The 21,389-nt window shown below is 41.1% G+C and overlaps 1 protein-coding gene across 4 annotated transcripts in view; it reads right to left on the bottom strand.

The window, feature by feature from the left end:
* The window catches only part of SPIDR (scaffold protein involved in DNA repair), a 312,390-nt gene that overhangs the window by 29,463 nt on the left and 261,538 nt on the right, over positions 1–21,389 (bottom strand). For all 4 annotated transcript variants that reach the window (XR_005595058.1, XM_039527363.1, XM_039527365.1 and 1 more), the window contains one exon: positions 16,214–16,372. Coding sequence is in view for 3 of the 4 variants with exons in the window: in XM_039527363.1 (XP_039383297.1) it covers positions 16,214–16,372 (159 nt within the window). In the remaining variant the exon portion in view is untranslated. The remainder of the gene's footprint in view (positions 1–16,213; positions 16,373–21,389) is intronic.

Genomic DNA, 21,389 nt, shown 5'->3' with positions numbered 1-21,389 from the left:
AAAAATGGGAATGACTCCCCAGGTCATCATACAAAATGGAGAGACACCCTGGATAAGTGGACTGGGATGAGACAAGTTTAGGGAAAGAGGAATAACAGACTGAGGAGAAATAAGGGTGGATGCAAATAAAAAAAGAAATGAAAATAATACTTTGCTCTTCTTTAATGTCTTCCATTCAAGGATCTCAAAGTGGATTATCAGCATTCACAAAGCTGATTTTATAGTGCTTTGTACACCTTTGATATCCCTCCTACTAATGGCCGTGCTTTTCAGATGGGAAAACTGTGGAACAGCAAAGTTGAGTACATGTCTCTAGCAGAGCCACGAGGAGAATCTAAGGGCTTGTCTACACTCAGGAAAGTTAAGACAAATTGCAAATTCATAGAAGTGTTGCAAATTGCAAATTCATAGAAAGCCCTGTGTGGTCACTCTAATGTAGAAGTAAAGTGGCCTTGATGTTTGTGGGAGGCAACGTAGTCTCATGGCTAGTGCAGGGAGCTGCATTTGGGGATTAAGCTACAGGAACCAAGGCAACCTTACTTCGGTATAAGAGACTACACACAAGGTTTAGTGCATGCATGTGGAGGTCGCAAAGTGAGAATGGAATAGTTAACACAGGCAGTAAACTGTAGAAGCTCAGCTGCACAGATGACCCATGCCCTGCCTCCAATGCCCAAGGGATGATTCTGTCTCCTCCCAGAGGCTGTGTTGATGCCTCACACAGGAGGTGTGAAGTTTGCTATTATTGCTTACTTTTCACTGGGGAAGGGTAACTGACTTTCCTGTAAGGAAGCATACAATGGGAAGCAGCGTATCTTGCTTGAACTAGAAGCACCTAATAGCACAGTAATTCACAGTATTTGTTTCCCTGAATGGATTTGTAAACAAAATTACTTAGCAACTGTCTAGCGACTAAATATCTTGGCCTCACACTTTCCTTTGATGTTATTAGTCAGACTAGTAATATGGGGGTTATAATACCAGAGGGATCTGCAAAGGTAGAAATCAAGTTGTGCTTCTCTCTCTACCAGGCTGGAAATTCTGTTTTGGAGCTGCTGTTCGTGAATGCTAGGGGAGTACCAGTCAGTGCCCCTTGCAAAGGACCTGCTTCCCTGCCCACATGGAGTCCAGAAGGCATTGTATTTGCATATCTACACTCCAAACAGTCATGGACTTTGCTTCCTAGGCAGTTGGGGAGAAGGGGTTGGAAACCACACAGGGACTATATCCTCATCTTTGGAAAATGCTTTCCCCTCACAATGAGTGAAATTAACCCTGCACAACAAGCTAGTAGTACAAGGCCTATGCAACCCTCATGTCCCACTTGAGCCCAAATTTCAAGGACTGAGTGGTGCATAGGCCGTGTGTATGCAGGTTAGGGTGACCAGATGTCCCAATTTTATAGGGACAATCCCGATATTTGGGACTTTTTCTTATATAGGCTCCTATTACCCACCACCTTCTGTCCTGATTTTTCACACTTGCTATCTGGTCACCCTAATGTAAGCCCTCTGAAAAAGGTTATATTTCACCCGACATTGGTAGCACTCGCTATGGAACCAAGCCAAAGTGTGCAACTCCAGCTGGCTCTGTGCTACAGTGAGTAAGGAATTTATCTCATTGTATAATAAGAAAGGAGAACTCCCTGCAAGTTTGCTCTGTGTTTGTGCATGGTAGTGGAGGGGGGAATAATAGCAATATTTTTTGAACATTTTTAAGACAATGTTTTTGAATATTTTCATGACAAAAGAAACATGGACAAAATAAAAAGAAGCAACAGGTACAAGGAAAAAAACATCATATTTTAAATAACGTTCTTCCTACTTAAAAGAGAAGGAATCTAATATATTACTCTGTATTCTTATTCTTCCTACAAAACAAAGGGTTGAATCCCTTTTGTAAATTAAAAACAAACAAAACCCCTCAACTAATGGAGTTATGACCAGCATCTCCATAACAAACTAAAATATACATGTGGAAAAAATCCTTCCATCCCACACTGAATGCGGAAATATGTTGTCTATCGATAACCATAATGTACAAGGAGGCAGGGAATAGTGGTCTTATGACATAGAACCCCTCTCCATGTCAAGTGCTCTCCTTTTCTCTTGCCCTGAATCTTTCCAGCTCTGCTCAAACCCCATACCAGTGGGAACTGTTCAGGTTTGTTTTTACATCCATTATACTTGAAAATCATTATTTACAACTTTACTCTGAAAAGTTGAACATGCTGCCTCTTTTTCTGTAGATCTATAAACTCAAACTGTCCTGCCTGAACCCTCAGTTCTGGTTGAGGTTTTAATAATCCATATTATTAAACAAGCTGAACACATGGTTGACAGAATGAAAAAACAACAAAACAAACGAAACCACCACCTTCTGCATGTGCAGAAGTAACTCATGACCTATTTAATAAATCATCTTAAACCACTGAATGGAACAATTACTAGAAGATAGATGCTGATATGAACAATGACAGAGACAAGAAGCTGCCACCCCCACCCCCTTGGAGTAAAGAATGTGCTGCCCTGCTCTGAGGCTGCTTTCATTTATATGCCTAACCACCTCCCTCTCCAGTTTCACATTTCAGCAGTGTGATCAGGAAACACAAACCACCTTCTGTTTCTTACCTTTTGTCTTTTAGTGTGTATGTGTGTTTGATTTTTGATAAAGAAGGTAGATATTATTAACATCTGTTTAACAGATGGGTGAGCTGAGACTTTGACTTTGTTGACACTACAGACATTTTTGATAAATTTCCCAACATTGCGAACACCAGCAACATTAGAAGCTCTAATATAGACAGGTGTTTAGCTGCAGACAACCTTCTGGCACCATGTCACCTAACCCTGCCGGGAGAAAGTTTAACTGATGCACTCAAAGCAGTTGACTATGTTTCTAGATTAGATCTATATTTGTTTTTCTGCAGCAAAATGCAATTTATAAATATTTTTACTTAAAAATGATTACACAGCAAATTCAGGAGAAAAGGATAAAGACCAAGACAGACAAAAGAAGAAAAGGACAAAGAAGAAAGAAGGGAGAGAATGGGTCTACGAATTAGTAAAACGTAAGATGCTAGGTAATGTAGTGTAATGGTTGCAGAAGGGGTCAGGAAGCAGGAATGCTGGGTTCCATCCCAAGGTCTGCCATAGGCTTGCCATGTGGATTTGAGCAAGTTACTTAAACCTCTTTATTTCTCAATAAACTCCACTGTAATGGGCATAATACAAACCTACGTCACAGTGGTGCTGAAATTAATACCTTTTAGAGTGTTTCAGGATCCCCAGATGAAAGGTACTATAGAACTACATGTCCTAAATGATCACAGCTAGAATTGGAAAAGAAAATCATACATGAAGAGAATATTCTTCTTTCATTTCCAGCTAGAGAACTGCATATCTTGTGAGAAAACCTGATCTAATGAGATTTCCAGCCCTGTCTACAGGCCAAAGACATTAGGATATTTACTCAAATTGAATCTTCAATCTTTTGGGTACTAGACAACACAGTAGCGAATATCTGGCATACACACCATATTTCTTTTGGCTAAATCACCCTGTCAGTTTTCCAGGGAAAAGACCATCCGTATCTTAGAACACATATTACCTCAAACATGTTCGGTGGAGTACACTTAATGAAACAGAATATGGTACCTGGATTTGGCAGCATCAGGGATACTGGAGAAGTGCAGCATAGAACATCTAAAGTTGTGGCTGGTGGAAAGTGCAGAGATTACACAATTCCTCGTAGGAACTGGCACCAGTACCACTACCCGTCCATGGGGCCTGCTGAGTTTCTGCATCTAGTTGCTCAGTAGGCTAATTATTGCTTAACTGAGCCTCTTGTAACAAAGTAAAAGTCTTATTTCCAGCAATAGAGACATACAGGCCCTGCAACCACCAGCCTACACTAGAGAGAAGCCAAACTACTCTTAGAAAGCAATGGTCTTCCACTGTCTTTGAAACTTTCTGCAACTACAAAACAAAAAAAATCTCGCTTCAATATTATAAAAGTTGCAAGAAAATAATTTACTTCACCTCTTTGACACCCCCTCCTTTAGTCTAAAAATATTACAGAAAGAGACATTTTTAAGAAACAGGTGGTTTGTTTGTTTGTTTTTCTTGCATCAGGCAAATATTACAACACACACAAATAATATTAAAGCGGGGTGTGGGGGGGAGAACCAATTACTCACCTTCCATGAACGATTTCAATTTGTTCAACACTAAAAACAAATCCCCCCTCTCCCTCCCCCAGCATAAATCTGAACAATCAAAAGCCAAGGCAAGCCAAATGTAAATCTGTAATTGCCGGCCAGCACTGCTTCCTCAACTTCCCCTGTTACACATAGTCATTGCAGAATGTATGATATGAAACAATATACACTCTTAGACTTCAGCTCTACATGTACCTATGGGAGCCTGGGGGACGGGAGAGTCAAAACCTGGAACTAATAACTCAGTATTTCAGTCAAATTGTACTTTTTCCCATTTTTGTTAACTTTAGCTAGTATAATTATATTCTTTATGGGACATTAGAAATTACATATACTGCATGGAATAATCTGGATAGTGCTAACAAAAAACCAAAATCCATATCACATCACTGAGAGACTGAAATGCTTTCTTATACAATATAAGTCCATTTTGTACTCTCAGATATACATATAGGTGGTGGTGATAGCTAATAAATATATCCTCACCAGTTTTATGGGCCACTGAAACCTAAGCAATAATCAAAGTTTGTTAAAAGGAAAAAAAATACACCCAATTAGAAAATAAATTAGTTTTGAATATATGCAGTTATTAAAAACAATAAAGAGTAAAAGTATCTTAAAACATTAAATTATTTAAGTTATGCTTTAAACTGAGGCACTCAACTTATAACCACAGCAATTACTAAATGGTTTCAAGGACCTCAAAACCCCAGGGAAGTGGGTGGTTCCTTTAGATGGCACTCTTTTGGAGGAGGGAAAACCAAAAGGAAGGAAATTACTATTTCCTTGCTCTGTGGCCATTACATGTTTCCTGTTACCATCCAGCAGTTGAAGAACTCTCTTTTATGGCAGTTAGCAGTCATCTAGGTTGTCCTGCATAACCAACCATGTCTTTATAGAAAGCCAGCATGTGAAACAGAGTATAAGAGAAAGTAAATCACAGAGCGAACGGTTGGAAGAAAAGGTAAGGGAGAGAGACACACTGGATTTCAGGAGGGGCTAGGTGATGTACTGACTAATACTAACACTTGTAGCTAATTTACATAGAAAAGACCTCATGCAATAGGTTCCAACTACCCACGGGAAAAAAATTGTGGGTGCTCAGCACCAACTGACATGTCTGCGGATCAGCTCCTCCCCCTCTCCCCCAGCCCGTCCTGCCTGCCGGTGGGCCCCACCTATCAGCTCCTCCCCCTTCCCACAGCACCACCTGCACACCTCTGAAAAGCTGATAGCGATTGGCAGAAGGTGCTGGGAGGGAGGGGGAGAAGCAGAGGCAGGAAGAGATGCGGGAAAGAGACGGGGTGGGGGTAGGATCTTGGGGAAGGGGTGTAGTGAGGGTAGGACTTGGGGCAGAGCAGGGGGGGTCGAGCATCCCCCAGAAACTCAGGAAGTCGGCCCTCTGCCTCATGCAGAACATAAACTGCTCATCACAGAGGGTCAGGTATAATCAAATAAATTGTATTTCTATAGTATTTCCCATCAGAGAAGCTCATAATGATTTAGAAATACAGTTCTGCCAAAACTTTTTTAGCCGAAAAATGGAGATTCGGGTTGACTGAAACATTTTCTGAATTTGTGTTGCATTCACCAAATTGTTTCAGTGATTAAATAAATAAATAAAAATATTTTGTTTTGACATTTTCAAAATAAAACATTTAGATTTTTTGATTCAAAACAAAAAAGGTTGTTTAATTTTTTTTAAAAATACATTTTTTTATAAGACCTCAAAAACTAAACCAAACACTTTATTTTAGGTCAAATGTTTTGTTTGACCCAAAATTATTTTTTCCCCTCACTTTTTGACTCACTGAAAATTTTGATTTTTTGTTCTGGGTCACCCAAAAAGATTTTTTCCCTCAAAACAGCCAGTGAACAACAAAACCAGTTTTTTGCACAGCTCTATTTGGAAACACGGGGTAAAATCCCATTAAGTTCAGTGGAGCCAGGATTTCACTCATCAATGAGGTAAACTTTACAACAACTTCGGAACATAGGAATTGTCATAACCGACTATGGGACCAGCTAGTTCAGCATCCAGCCTTTGACACAGACAGAAGGACTAGGTGTTTCAGAGGAAGATGCAAGAAACCCTGGAGTGAACAATTATGGAACAAACTGCCATAAGAAAAGTTTCTTCCCAAACCCCATCAATTAATGTAACTGTGGAGATCTGCATTATCTATAGAAATGTCTAATCCTTTTTTGAATCGTGCTAAGCTTTCAGCATCAATTATATCTTTTAAAGCAAGTTTCCAGGCTAGTTAGGAATCATGTTAAAGTATTTCTTTTTACCACTTTAAAATTTGTCTTTGTTTTGTTGACTATGCTTTTATATTCCGAGAAAGAATAACTAGAAGAAATGGTTACTCATCCTGTGTAGTCACTGAGGTACTTTGACATGTGTCCCCCTATGGGTGCTGCACGCTACTTACACTTGTGCCCTCTGCGCCTTTGATTGGAGAGTTCTCATAGCAATGTGCGTCCAGCCCACATATATGTATTACTCAGTCTCATGCTCCCTGACATTGTTATATAGCACTATGCAGGTGAACCAGCCTCAGTTCCTTCTCTACTGAGAAGCTCTATAGCAAAGAACTCTGAAGCAGAGACGGAAGGCGGGCAGTGGAGCACCAATAGGGGGACACATCTCGAAGAACCACGATTCCTGAACAGAGTGAGTAACCATTTCTTCTTCTTCAAGTAGTGTCTCTACACTAGGTGACTATGGAGCAGTTCCATCTAAGCAAGAGGGGGCTTCAGAATTGAGTCCAATACCAAGAAAGTATAGTCAAGCTGAATGCAGCATCAGTTACTGCATGATGCTCAGCAAAGGTATGTATAGAGACACAAATCACAGTTCTACATATTTCGATAATGGGAACATTTTGGAGAAAGGCTTTAGAGCTAGAAATAGACCTTGTAGAGTGAATTTGTATGTGCAAGGTGCTTGGATATTTCAAGATTGATAGCAAGAACTAATGCAATCAGATATCCATTTGAAATGTGTTTGTTTAGAGACTGCAGACCTTTTTGTCTGCAAATCAAGACAAATAATTTGGGAATCCATCTGAAAGGTCTACTCTTGTCAAGATAGGCGGCCAGGGCTCTCCTGACATCAAGCATGTACAACAGCGCCTCTTCTTTGCCTAGGTGAGGTTTAGGATAGAAGATCAGAAGGTGAATGGGTTGGTTAACATGGAACTCGGAAGATATTTCTGGTTAAAAACTTGGGATGTGGTTATAATGTGATCTTGTCCTTGAAAAATATTGTAAAAAGGGGAAATGCTATAAGGGCCCCTATTTTCCCAATGCATCGAACCAAAGTGAGGACTATCAGAAATGTTATTTTAATTGATAAATTGAACAGTGAGCAGGTAGCCATTGGTATAAATGGTGATTTTGAAAGGCATTTAAGGACCATACTGAGGTCCCAAACTGGAGAAGGACTCCTGATTGGCAGAAAAATATTTCCAAGCCCCTTGAGGAAACTCATTGTCATTGGGTGGGCAAATCTGGAATAACCTTTGATAGGAGAATGGAAAGCCAAGATAGCTGTCAGGTGGATTCTAGTGGAGCTCACCGACAGGCTCCTATTTTTTAGTTCTAGGGTATAGATCAGTAGACCTGGCAGCAATGAGGTTGTTGGTGGAATGTGTTTGAAGTCACACCAGCAGGCAAATCTTATCCAATTTTGTAAGTAAATGTAGCATGCAGACTGTTTTCTGCTGTGTAATAGCACTCTCTTTACTTCCTCTGAGCAGGTTGTTTCTAATCCCATGGACCATCTACCAGCTATGCTTTGAGATGAAGAAGTCCAAAATTGGGGTCAAAGATCTTCCCGCCTCCCTAGGAAACGAGATTAGGAATGGCTTGGAGAGTGATTGGTGAGTAAATGGCTAGCTTTATCAGGTAAGGAAACTATGTTTGTCTGGGCCAGATCAGAACTATTAGAATAACTCTGGATTTGTCCTTTTTTATTTTGAGTAGAACTTTGGATATTAGAGGAGTTGGGGGAAATGCATACAGTAGACCCAATGACCACTGAAGGTGAAAGGCGTCCCCCAAGGAATGGTGATCCAGCCCACCTCTGAAGCAGAATTGGGCACATTTCTTGTTCATTGCCATTGTGAATAGGTATGTTGGCGGGGTGCACCATTGCTGGAATATGTGGTGTAGTATGATGGATGGTCTTCAGAGAAGTGCCTGTTGAGTTTGCCTGCGGTCACATTCTGAACTCCTAGAAGGTAAGCTGCTGTGATGGCAATCTGACTGGGCATGCACCGACTGCAAAACTTGACAGCATCAGCACACAGAGAGGGGGATCTTGCCCCTCCTTGTCACTTGATATAGAACATACAAGGTATGTTATTCATCAGGACCTTTGTGTGTTTATCCCTAATTAGTGATAAAAACTGGAGACAGGCATACCTGAGTTCCAGGAGGTTGATGTGCAGAGTGGTGTCTTGAGGCATCCACCTGCCTTGGGCTGTGTGAGTGTCCAGATGTGCTCCCAACCCTAGCAGGGATGCATCCATCATTATGACACTGTTGGGGGTGGGTGAGTGAAAGGGATTCATGCACATTCTGAGGGTATTTCCACCAACTGAGTGATTCCTTCACACAGGTAGGTATGGACAGTAGTGTAGTTAGACTGTGATTGTTCAGTGAATAAACAGTTCTGAGCCACTCGTGAAGGCAATGCATTCAGAGTCTTGCATGGTCTATAACAAAAGTGCCAGCTGCCATGTGCCCCAGAAGTTCTTGACTGTGGTCTGAGGGCTGATCTGGATTGTACTATGTTGGATATGGCCATGAATCTGTACATTGGGAGGCAGGCTCTTGCTTCTATTGAATTTAGATAAGTGCTTATGAATTCTAACTTTTGCACTAGTCAAGGTGGATTTTTGAATGTTCAATTGTATGCCCAAGTTGATGAAGAGGTCTACAGCGACACAAGTTGCCCGTGAGGTTACATCCAAGGAGTGACTTTTCAGAAGCCAATCATCTAGGTAAGGGAACAGAATTCCTTTTCTGCAGAGGTGTGCTGCTACTACTGACATAACCTTCAAAAAGACCCCTGGGGCAGATGACAGGCTGAAAGAGAGCAATCTGTACTGAAAATGGTCCTGTCTAACAGTAAAAGATAGAACTGTTTATGAAATGGGTGGATCGCTATATGGAAATATGCATCCTGATGGTGTAGGGCTGAGAACTAATCCTCTTGGTCCAGTGATGGAATTACTGCTGCAGTTTTGAATTTTGAATCACCATTTTGAATTTTTGAACCTTCATATAAACCTTAAATCTAGGATGGGTCTCCCACCACCATTATTTTTTGGAACCAGGAAATATCTGGAATAAAACTGCTTCCCTCTGTGCTGCCTGGGAACTGGTTCTATAGCACCCAAGAGTAGGAGAGAGTCTATTTCTTGTCGAAGCTGGTTCTCATGAGAGGGGTCCCTGAAGAGGAATGGGGAAGGAGAGAGTTCGCAGGCAGAAGAGAGGTAACTTTTGTGTTGAGGTCCGTATGATCTCTGGGAGCTCGATAATTGGGCGGACAGGATTTTTCCGCTGTCTGGGTCTTAGTAAACCTCTCTCTTGTGGGCAGGTGTACAGATACTGAGAGAATGCAAAGTAGCCTTGCAGTACTTTAGCATGCGTAGCAATTCATCCGTGCTGCAGTTGAACAGTTTAATACCTCATCAAAAAGAAGGGCTTCAACCATATTTTGGACCTCCTTTGGATATCCTGAAAGCTGTCGCCAGGAGGCCCGCCTCCTAACTACAGCTGTAGAGATTGAATGTGTGGCAATATCAGCAGCATCGAGGGAGGCCTGCAGAGATCTTCTGGTGAGCCACTGGTTTTCTACAATAATTGCCTGAAATTGCTCGGTATGTTCAGCTGGTAGATGCTCAATAAAAGAACTCAGCTTGGCATAATTTGTATGATCATATTTAGCCATTAATATCTGGTAGTGGCGATTCTGAATTGTAAAGTAGCTGACAAATATGATTTTTTCTCCAAACAGGTCTAGGTGCTTATGATTCTTGTCATAGGGCAAATATTTAGCATGGAGCTACCTTCCACATTCATTAACCACATGAAACACCAAAGAGTTAGAAGAGGGATGAGAAAATAAAATGTGAGAGTCTTTATATAGGACATAATATTTCTTATCCACTCTCTTGCATGTAGATGGAATTGAGGACGGGGTGTACCAGATAACGAGGCCCTGCTGGACCTTGCAAAGTTTAACTGGCAAGGCAATGCAGCAGATGAAGCTATATGGAGGATGTCAAGGAGCTTATGATGTGGTTCTTTGCAGATCCCTCTTGAGGAGGTTAAAGAGTCCGCAGTTCTCTTGATGAATTGCTGAAACTGTTTAAAATCATTTGGTAGGGATGGAGGAAGTGGCATAACTCCTTCATCAGGTGACAAAGAAGAGATGTTGGGCAGTGGAGAGATGTCTTCATCAGCTCTAGCTTCCTGTTGCTCACAGGTTTCTCCCTGAGGTTCCAGACTCCTATAGAGGGAAGATGATGAAGGTTGTCTATCTCTGTGATGGGTGGTGCTTAAGGCCCTAGAAAATTGATGGTGATAGGCTGTTCGAGAGTCCCTGAGGTGATGCATATGGTGTGGTGGAGGCATGCATGGATGGTGGTTGAGGTTGTCTCTCATGAGTGGTATTCATCTTTTCAGAGACTTCTGGAAAGGGGCCTCTATAGAAGTGGTGCCCAAACTTTTCCTGTTGTGCCCCCCTTACCAGTAATGGAATCTGTCCACGCCACTCCTCTATTACTGCACAGTTGGCTCAGCAGAGGAGCTTAGGCTGAAGGCAGAGCTGGGGATGGAGGAGGAGCTAGGGCTAGAGGCGGAGCTGGTCCGGGGGCAGAGAGTGATGAGGGCTGAGCTGAGCTTGGCTGGAGGTGGACAGGGGGCTGAGTGGAGCTGTGGCTGGAGCTGGGCTGGGGGCAGAGTGGGGCTGAGTGGTGTTCCCTCCTTGCCCCTGGTAGGGGCTAGCTTGGGCCCTACTGCACACTCCTCATATGTTCCTCTGTACCCCTCCTAGCAGGGTATACCCTACAGCAGGGATCGGCAACCTTTGGCATGTGGCCCGCCAAGGTAAGCCCCCTGGTAGGCTGGGCCGGTTTGTTTACCTGCCGTGTCCGCAGATTCAGCCAATCGCAGCTCCCAGTGGCCGCATTTCACCACTCCAGGCCAATGAGGGCTGCGGGAAGCGGTGGCCAGCACATCCTCCAGTTCGCGTTGCTTCCTGCAGCTCATGCAGTGTTATATCACAACTGCATGGATCACAAGACCGAGTAACATCCGTGCACGGGGCAAACAGATGAGAAATCTCTGATCAAAGGTGCACGGAGGGCAAGCGCACCTAGAGTGGAGCACCCATAAGGATACTACTTGAAAAAGAACTAATAGTTTGCTTTTGGAATTGTCATCGTGAAGTCACTTAGTGCCTCCCTGACCAGGTAAAAAGCTTTATAAACTACTAAAGGAGAATTTATTGTATGTATTCACAGATTTCAAGGCCAAAAGGGACCATTTTGATCATCTAGTCTGACCTCCTGATAAACAGAGGTCACAGAGTTTCCCCAAAATATTTCCTTTTATACTAGAGCATATCTTTCTAAAAAAAAAATTCCAATTTTGATTTAAAAATTGTTAATGATGGAGAATCCACCATATCCGTGGGCAAATTGTTCCAAAGATTAATTACCTTCACTATTAAAAATGTACACCTTATTTCCAACACCAATCAGAACTAAAGAACCAACACAGAGAAATCCATAAGTGTAGACAGACAAGCACCATGTACATCGCAGCATACAATTTTAACTTCCAGTAAGGAAGCACTTCACAGGCAATTTGCAAGTTATTTTTCCTCCTCATGCGACCTTTTATTGAACACACTACTCAATCTTTACCCATAACTGTATCTACTTGGTTAGTAATCATACTGAAGCTATCTTGGAAAATGTGGAGTATACGATAGAGGGGAGGTGACATATAGGCTGGAATGTGTACCACTTGGAAATTGCTATCTACATCCCTAAGAAAACCTGAGGCAATCTCACTTCTCCTTTCCCAAGAGACTAAATGTATAAGATTAGCAAGTGGGGGGGCAGGGGTGGTTTGAGAAATATAGAATATACACATACTTTAGTCTCTGTTAGGCTGATGCAAATGTGCAGGTCAGGGAAGAGAGGCGCAGGGAGGGTTGGTGGACTAATGTGAATGAGAATAGTGGAGAGGAAAAAGATGGTGAGGAAACAGATACCGAACCACATGCTATTAATCCAGCTTCTACAGTAATCACTTGTATAAACTGAGTAAGTCACGACAGCTTCTCTGTGACTTCACACTATCAATCTGCCATATAGGGCAGCCAGATACTGGACAATGATGTCAGGGGAGACATTTCTTCCTTTCGTGTCCTGACAGGCGAAAGGGTTCATTGCTGTGAGAGCCTTGCAGAAGGTGTTCCTTGTAGACACTAGGCTCCCAATCCTAAACCAGTCCAATGGGAATCCTTCCATTAACTACAAGGGGCTTTAGAACAAGGCCTAAATGAACTGCATAGCCCTAGATTGTCCTTTTAACCAAAGGCACATCCCAACCCCAACATCAGAGAAGTGGAGAGAGAGCCCCCAGTGACCTCCTTCAAAAAACAACACTGGGAGACCCTGTAACCAACCTCTTCCCTCTTCCCCCACAATGGCACTGCATGGGGATTACTGCAGCCCTATAGCAACAACCATCATAATCCCAATGGTCAAGCTCTGCATGGGCTGCTCTGGGTCAGGATATGACTCATTTGTGTGAGCTCTCAGACACCACCTCTTCCAGAGCATTCATGTCCCCTAACAGAAGGGAATATGGTTCCCTCTGCCCCACCCTAATGTGCCAGGCCCACCATCCCCAGAATTCATTCAGACTAGTTAGCAGTCTGTGGTCAGAGTCTAAAATACCCTTTATTGCCTTCTGAACGTAGGCTAAATATTGGTCCTTAAAGTAAGCACATGCTTATCAGACTGTAAAGAAAAATCTTGTCTACCAAACACCCAAGGCTAAGGGACCAGAGAGCATTCTGAGTATTTAGTGAGATTCCAGTCCTTGGGATTGTGGGACAACAGAGACATGTTGATGCTTATCACCCATTTTGGCTTACTCCAGACTCACATGCCCCAAGGGTGAAGAGGGGCAGAGAGAAAAAAATATTTTTCCTCATATTTTATTCCGTTACATCCATTTTAGAATCCATTGATGGTTTTCCTGAAACCAGCACCTTAAGAGTCACCTTTTGGCATTTCCTGCAGCATTTGAAACAGTCGTGGCTAGGGACACGGATGACAGAAACATGAATGAAAAGAAACAATTTTTAGAATAAAGCAGTAGTTCTCAAACTGTGGTCTGTGGACCTCTAGGGGTCCGTGAGTTATGTCCAGTGCCACCAGTCCCACTGATCAAATCCTCCCTGTCCCTCCCAGTGTCTCTTGCATGCTGTGGAACAGCTATTCCGTGGTGTGCCAGAGGTGCTGAGAGGGAGGGAGAGCAGCAGGGAATGAAGCACAGAAAGAGGTGGGGAAGGGGTGGAGTAGGGGCAGGAAGAGATGGGGCGGAGGTGGGGCCTTGGGGGAAGGAGTGGAGTGGGGGCAGGGCTTGGGGCTGAGCTGGGGCTGAGCACCCCCAGGGAAAATTAGAAGCTGGCTTGGGGGTCTGCAAAAAGTTTGAGAACCGCTGGAATAAAGCATAATTTAAACATTGGACAGAGAAGCCATGTTGCAAATCATTTTAGCTATCCCTGGATTTACATTAGCCTTCTTCATAGAATCACAGAATATCATGGTTGAAAGGGACCTCAGGAGGTCATCTAGTCCAACCCCCTGCTCAAAGCAGGACCAGTCCCCAACTAAATCATCCCAGCCAGGGCTTGGTCAAGCCTGACCTTAAAAACCTCTAAGGAAAGAGATTCCACCACCTCCCTAGGTAACCCATTCCTTTCCTGTTACCACCAATGCAGCTCCAGCAGCACTAGCCCAGACCAGCCACTAGTGTTTTAAGCACTGCATAGGAGGGCTGTTTGAATAACAATGTTTGGTTTGGGTGCAGATCCGGGAAAAAAAATTATTGGTCAACCCAAAATGTTTAGGTCAACCTGAAATGAAATATTGTGCTCATTTTGAGGTTCTTAAACTTAAAAATTAAAACAATACTGAGCAAAATTCAAAACCAAGACACTTTTCTAAAACAAAATGTCTTCATATTTCATTTCAGAAATGACTATACAAACTGTTTCAACATTTGGGGTTTTTTTTTTGTTTTTCCTGACAAACAATTTGCTGAAATTGATGCAAATTTGCAAACTGTTTTGGTTGACCAAAATCTGCATTTTTCAGTGAAAAATAGTCGTGTGAGAAAATTTTTCCCCAGCTCTACTGTATTGTCTGACCCTCCTCAGGGCAGCCAGAAGTGAGTTACTGTTGCTCTGAAATAGAATTTAAATTTTGTAAAGTCTGTCTCTTATTTACTAGGCAGTGCTGAGACTCACTAACAGCCAGTTATAAGGCTACATTTGTATCCAACATTCCAAAGCCATAATTTCTTTGGAAAATATGTAACTTCTAAAAAAAAATCAAAATCATGAACTATGAATAATGAGAAGCATTTGTTCTTTAAGATACATAAATAATCCAAGTAGATGATCCAAAAATTAATACTGCACAAACAGGTACAGAGTGACAAAAGGTGTTTCAGGCGCAGATGAAGAAAACTATATTAAATAGTCTGGCCAGAAAACAACAATTCTATTTCATGACACATTTCAGTGTTTCAAAATGTTTTTATTTTGATACAGAATGAAAATTTGACATTTTGAAAGCTTTTAAAGTCTCTCTTTCTGTCTCTCATGAGCTGGATCTGAGAAATCTTCCAAACAAAACTGTTACAGAAACGGATGTTTCCATGAAACATTTCAGTTTCAACTCAGTCATTTTTCAACAGAAAACATTTTCATCAAAAATATTTGTACCTGCACTAATGCTAAAGGCTTGTTTACGTGGGAAAGTTATACTGGTATAAGATAGAGTGAGAATTTAAACTGATATAGTTATATTGGCATATGTCCCCTTGTGGACACTCTTACACCACTTCCCTTGAGAAGCTATTCCACAAAACAATAAATCTCATTAAAATAAGTTTTCTGTAACTGATTACAGACATTTATATTGAAAAATAAAATAAATTACACACAATTAGCAAAACTAAGCCAGGTACCATAGGTTAATTTTGTATTCCAGATTTCTTGCTACAGTCTTTTCTTACGAAGTGTCTACATAGGAAAGTTTTATCAGTTATATTGGTATAATTTTACCAGTATAGTTAAACCAATATAGTTATACTGGAATAACTCATTGTGGACATGCTTATTCTGGACTGCAAATGGGATTTTCTCCCCGGTTTTGCTTAAACCCCTTTCAAAGCAACGTAAGCAAAACTGAAAAGGCCTTTTTATACTAAAAGAAACTGCAGTGCTTGAGACATTTTAAACCAAACTGGACAAAATTTTAGAAAATGTACTGTACAGGCCATTCCTGTAATGGGAAGGAGATGGACTACATTATCTACAAGATCTTATCTGTCTTTTTGAGTCTTTGAATCTTGTTAGATGTGAGGAAAACTATTTGTAATGTAATGTAAACAATGATGAGCTTGCTTCTCCTCCTCCTCCACCCCTTTTCCTGGGAAATACTTAATATTATCTAAACTTGCTTATGCTGATTGAGTATAGCTGTTCAAATATTATATTTTTTCTTTATTGCTTTGTTACCTGCATGGTGTTCTACAAATGGTGATTATTATACCAGATCAAACAAAGTCTGCCTTGTGTTCCAAAGTATCTTGATACTTAACTAAATAAAATTACATCACCTCTGCCACAGTTCACAGCATATTTTTTCAGGGGATTGTTCTCACCTTCCCCTTGTGGTTCTCTGCAAAATTCTTATTCCAGCTAACGTGCAGGATTTTCCTTCCCATCTCCTGCTATGCTGTTCAATGTCCTCTGAAGAACAGGGGGTCTGCAACTGCACTTCACTGAACATTCCGTAGGCATCCTGAACAAGGAGGCATAATCTGCAAAACAATGTTTAATGTTTCTCTGTTAGCAAATTGCTCACAATTACGAAACAATAGATAACAAATTGCAGAAAACTTGATTGTGAGTTCCTCAGAGTAGGAATTAGCCTAAAATGCTTTTAAAGCACTGTGCATATAATGGGCTCTGGGACAAATAAATACATTAAAACAATAGCACTAGATTTTTTCAAATATATTTGTAATAGACAAAGGATAAAAGCTATAGAGAACAAGTGAAAATGGAATTAAAGGATTTACATTGGAGATTAGGAAACAGTAGATAAGTAATACTTTGTTCCTGTGTCTATAACGAAAGAGTATAGATCTGCCCGAAGTGGGGATGAATCTCCTAGAACTGTTAGACGGTATACACAGATAACACAACTGATTATATATTTGATCCACTTAAATAAAACACTGGATTTGATGAGATGAGCAAGAGTCAAGAAAAAGGAAACAGTTGGATATATTTTTTTTAATTTAATTGAAATCAGAGTGATCCAGAGGATTAGAAAGTGGCAAACACAACCCAATTATTTAAATAAATGAATAAAAAACAAACAAAACACAGAACTATAAATCAGTGAGTTTAACGTTTGTTGTATAGAAACAGTTGGAAACTATCTTCAGGGATGTGGTAAGAGTACCCCTAAACAAGCAGTGTGATTAAGGACAGCCCACATGGAATCAAGCTTGGGAAGTCATGCTTAACTAACCTGCTGGAGTTCTTTGAAGATATCACTGTCATGGTATATAAGGGAGAGTCAGTGGATCAAGTATATTTAGATTTTCAAAAAGGTATTTCATCACAAGGTTCCACATCAGAGATTAACAGCTAAAATAGTATGAGTCATAGAAGAGTAGGTGAACGGGGCTGCTGGATACAAAACTGGCTTCACTGCTGGGGGCGGGGGGGAAGGATTGAGCAAGGAGAGACCTTTCAAGATGGAAAGGAGTTACGGAGCATCCTTGCAGACAGCGTAGATGCCTCCAACATCTGGAGACACTTGATTCTTTTTTGGAGGAAACTTGAGAGGTGTGACAGAAGGTAGAATTAAGATAAATTTAAAAAATGCAGGCACTGCTTCAAGAGATTTTAGAGGGGCTTCCTGTGAAATCTCCTTGTAGGTCAAGCATGTTAGCACCATTCTTGAAGATCCTCCACTGGTAGAGCACAAACCCATTTTAAAAAGATCCAAACACAGAGAAAGGACTGCAACCAGTGAATGGTAGAGAGAGTCAGGTATCTCTTAGTTCAGCTCCTCATCCCTCTGGATCCATGAAATCAGCTTTCTCTTCATCTCTCACTCATGCTATACATGGAGCCTCCACGCTACCCAGAAGCATATTGGGCTGCATACCAAGGACTTGGTCCAGCCTATCAAAAAACAGATACGTTTTTTGTTCCACCCTGGACCTATTTTTATCGACAGTCACTCTTTTCACAGAACTTGCTTGCCACTCCAAGTGAGGTCCATCTCAGCTATTACCTCAGACACTTGGTGATGCCAATGTTCTTTTAAGACGCACTGCATATTCTCATTTCTCGAGATCGACTTCAGTGCCTGCAAGTCAGCATCAGGCCAAATGGCAGCATGCTCATATTAAGGCCAGTGGCTTAAAACAGTCTAGTGGCTGAAGCAAAATGAACTCAGTTGCTGCTGAAGAAGTTGATCATTACAATATAGTGCACAAATGAGCCCCACATTGTGTGCAGTGTTATTTTTACAGACAAGTGGCTTCTAGCAAACTTGACCCATGTATAGTCAAGTGCATAAAGTATACCGGACAGGCTGCATGAGCAATGATGGATGTGGAATGGTAGTGGGAGAATTGTACTATTGGAGCTATAACACCAACAATCCAATCCACAATAGTACTGCATCTACCGGTACAGTAGAGATGCACAAACAGTATCTTTGCTCACCAGGAGTCTAATCCAAATGCCTATGTGATTGATTTTACATTATTGGGAGAATGTGTGTAAGTGGGCATGTGGGTTATTACAAATATGCTGGGGGCACCAAATAGTGGTTAGGATTACGCTAGTATACACAAATCTAAACTGAGATTAGCACATCGATTTATTTGCAAAACTGAATTCCAGATTGGAACTCAAGATAAGGAACATCACAGACTAACAACACGACTGAGGACATCACAAAAAATATTCACCTCCTTAAAACCTTTTTGCAAGTACAAGTGATATAATGAAAAAAACTGAGATTGTACTGATCATAGACCCAGCATCTCACTGTGCAAGGACAGAAAAATCAGTCTAATCCTACAAGTATCTAATTAATGACAATCAATTTTCCTCTTCACTCCTACAACAAAAACAACCTAGCAGCACAACAGGACCCAGAAACTCTTCAAGTCATTTCAGGTGCAGCTGGCTCAGTTCTTACAGATTTATTCATACACTATTACCAGCACCACCATGAACGGATGCAGCCTAGTGGCTCCTTGAGGATGTTGATGCATGAGGATATAGAGGATTCTATTTACTTTAGTTTTCTGAAATAAATTCTGAATTTGCATCATTTTCTCATATTATAATGTTGGCTCACGTTTCATCAGATACATTCAAAATTTGGTTCTCAATCAAACAATATATACAAAATTAAACAACAATTTATACCAATTTATCTTTGGAACCACTATGCCGAACAAACCTGAAACCTAAATTACAAGAGACCAAATATATAATCCAAAATCTAATTGTTACACATCTATGAAAATTCAGCAATGTATTTACCACAAATCCATTTCTCCATAAAATGCAATATGCATTAACAGCTTGACTAATATTGTACATTTTCTAAATAAATGTTTAACACTTGTTTGTTGCTATACATATTCCTGAACTATATAAATGAAAAAACACTACTATTAATCAGTGGTGTCTGTGCGTGTGTTGTGGGGATGGGGGTCTATATCCTCTTTTTCAAAATACAGTGCACTCAATTTATAAGACTCACTGACAGAAGACTCAATTGCATATAGTGATCAAATCCACTGGGACAAAATCATTCCTATACTAACTAAAATACTCCACTTGCAAGAATCAACCACTTATAAAAATCAAATCATTCGGGACAGATGAGATTCTTATAAAAGGAATGCATAGTCCATAAGGTTAGAATAGTCCATAAGGTTTAGCATTTGTGGCCCTACAGAAGTACTGAATTTAAAGGAGGGATGTGGAAAAAAAAGACTCCTGTTGAGATTGAACAGAGAGTTAGTTCTATCCCAGACGGTGACATGGGAGACGGCATGAAGATGAGTGTGAGAGAAGACAACTAAGGAAGAAGTGAGGTCTGACTCATTGATAAGAGCAAAGGGGGCAAGGGCAGGGATTGATAAGAAATGAAGCAGAGCTTAAATCAGTTACTTTTTTTTAAATGTAAGGACACAATGAGTCTTATTTTAAACCTTGGGAAGATTTTGTTAATTTCCTAAAAGCCCTGGGGGATGGGGAAGGGAGTAGGAGAGGTTTATTACCTTGCATTATTTTTATGACTGACGTAATATTAAGGACTAAATATTTCCCACTGGAAATGCAAAGATGATTACAGGACTGCACTGTTGTGCTCCTCCTAATTAGACATCCTTCACAGTGAAGGAGTAAAACTCCATTTTCTTCTTTTTAATTATACGTGAAACATACCATACATCTATGGCGCTGCCTCGTATCTTGCACTTAAGTCTTCTGGAAGGATGGGCATGAGTAGAACCCACTGGTGCTTAATCATTCCACAGTTGACAACTACCTCCACCATCTCTGCCAGTGAGATGAACAGTGTATTGAAAAATATGCCTAGCATAGGAGGAGAGGAGAGGACTGAGGTTGGAGAGCAAGGCGGCACTGAATGAAGATGCTGCAGTTGCCTGTCTCCACATCATGTAGAAATACGCAGCAGATTTGTCATAAACAGAACTTAACTAAGGGTATGTCTACACTACCCGCCGGATCGGCAGGTAGTGATTGAGCTATTGGGGATCTATCGGGGATCGATTTATCACGTCTAGTGTAGACGCGATAAAATCAATCCCTGATCGCTCTGCCGTCGACTCCGGAATTCCACCGCGCACAAGAGGCAGAAGCGGAGTCGACGGGGGAGCGGCAGTGGTCGACGCACCGTCGTCCTCACGGCCAGGTAAATCAACCTAAGATACACCGACTTCAGCTACGCTATTAATACTTATATTAATATTTAGGAAGACACTTGAGTGAAATAGTATTATTGTCTATATATCTCTTTGAAGGTTGTGGTAACCTGTATCTGAACTGTTTAATGGATAAATTATCCTGTGCTAATTGCCATGATGTTTAGGAGAAGGAAAGTTAAGCCTATTTTTTCCTCAGGCCAAAAAGCTGCAGGAAATGTATAAAAACCCTGGGACACAATCCTTCTTCATCTCAGATCTGCTTTGGGTTTGAAGAGGGGGAAACCTTAAGCCATAAGGATTGAGATCCCCAGTCACTGACTGGAGTCACCCTGAATATGGACATTGGACTATAACCTATGGACTATTTCTAAAAGGACTTTTGGCAACTACAAGCTCACCTCTGCTATGTATCTGGACCTCAAGAAATTGAACTCAAGCCTGTATGTATATTGATCTTTCAACCAACTCTCTCTCTCTCTCTCTCTTCTTTTTTAATAAATTTTAGTTTAGTTAACAAGAATTGACTATAAGCGTGTATTTTGGGTAAGATATAAGTTATCATTTGATCTGGGTCTGGGGCTTGGTCCTTTGGAATCAGGAGGATTTGGAATAATCTTTTATATGATGAAATATGATTTTCAGAATTTATCATCATATGTTTGACACGTGTGTCTGGATGGAGGCCTGAGGCTGGGTACTTTAAGGGAATTGCATTGTTTGGACTTCTGAGTAACCAGTGAGGTACTACAAAAGCAGTCTTATGCTGGCTTGGTAAATCTAAGTACTGGAATATCCACCAGCTTTTGGAGTTTGTCTGCCTTGTTCCGCTTGCAGTTCACCC

The sequence above is a fragment of the Mauremys reevesii genome, linkage group 2 (assembly GCF_016161935.1).
Source record: "Mauremys reevesii isolate NIE-2019 linkage group 2, ASM1616193v1, whole genome shotgun sequence".
NCBI lineage: Eukaryota > Metazoa > Chordata > Testudines > Geoemydidae > Mauremys > Mauremys reevesii.
This window is presented reverse-complemented; position numbering and strand designations above follow the sequence as displayed.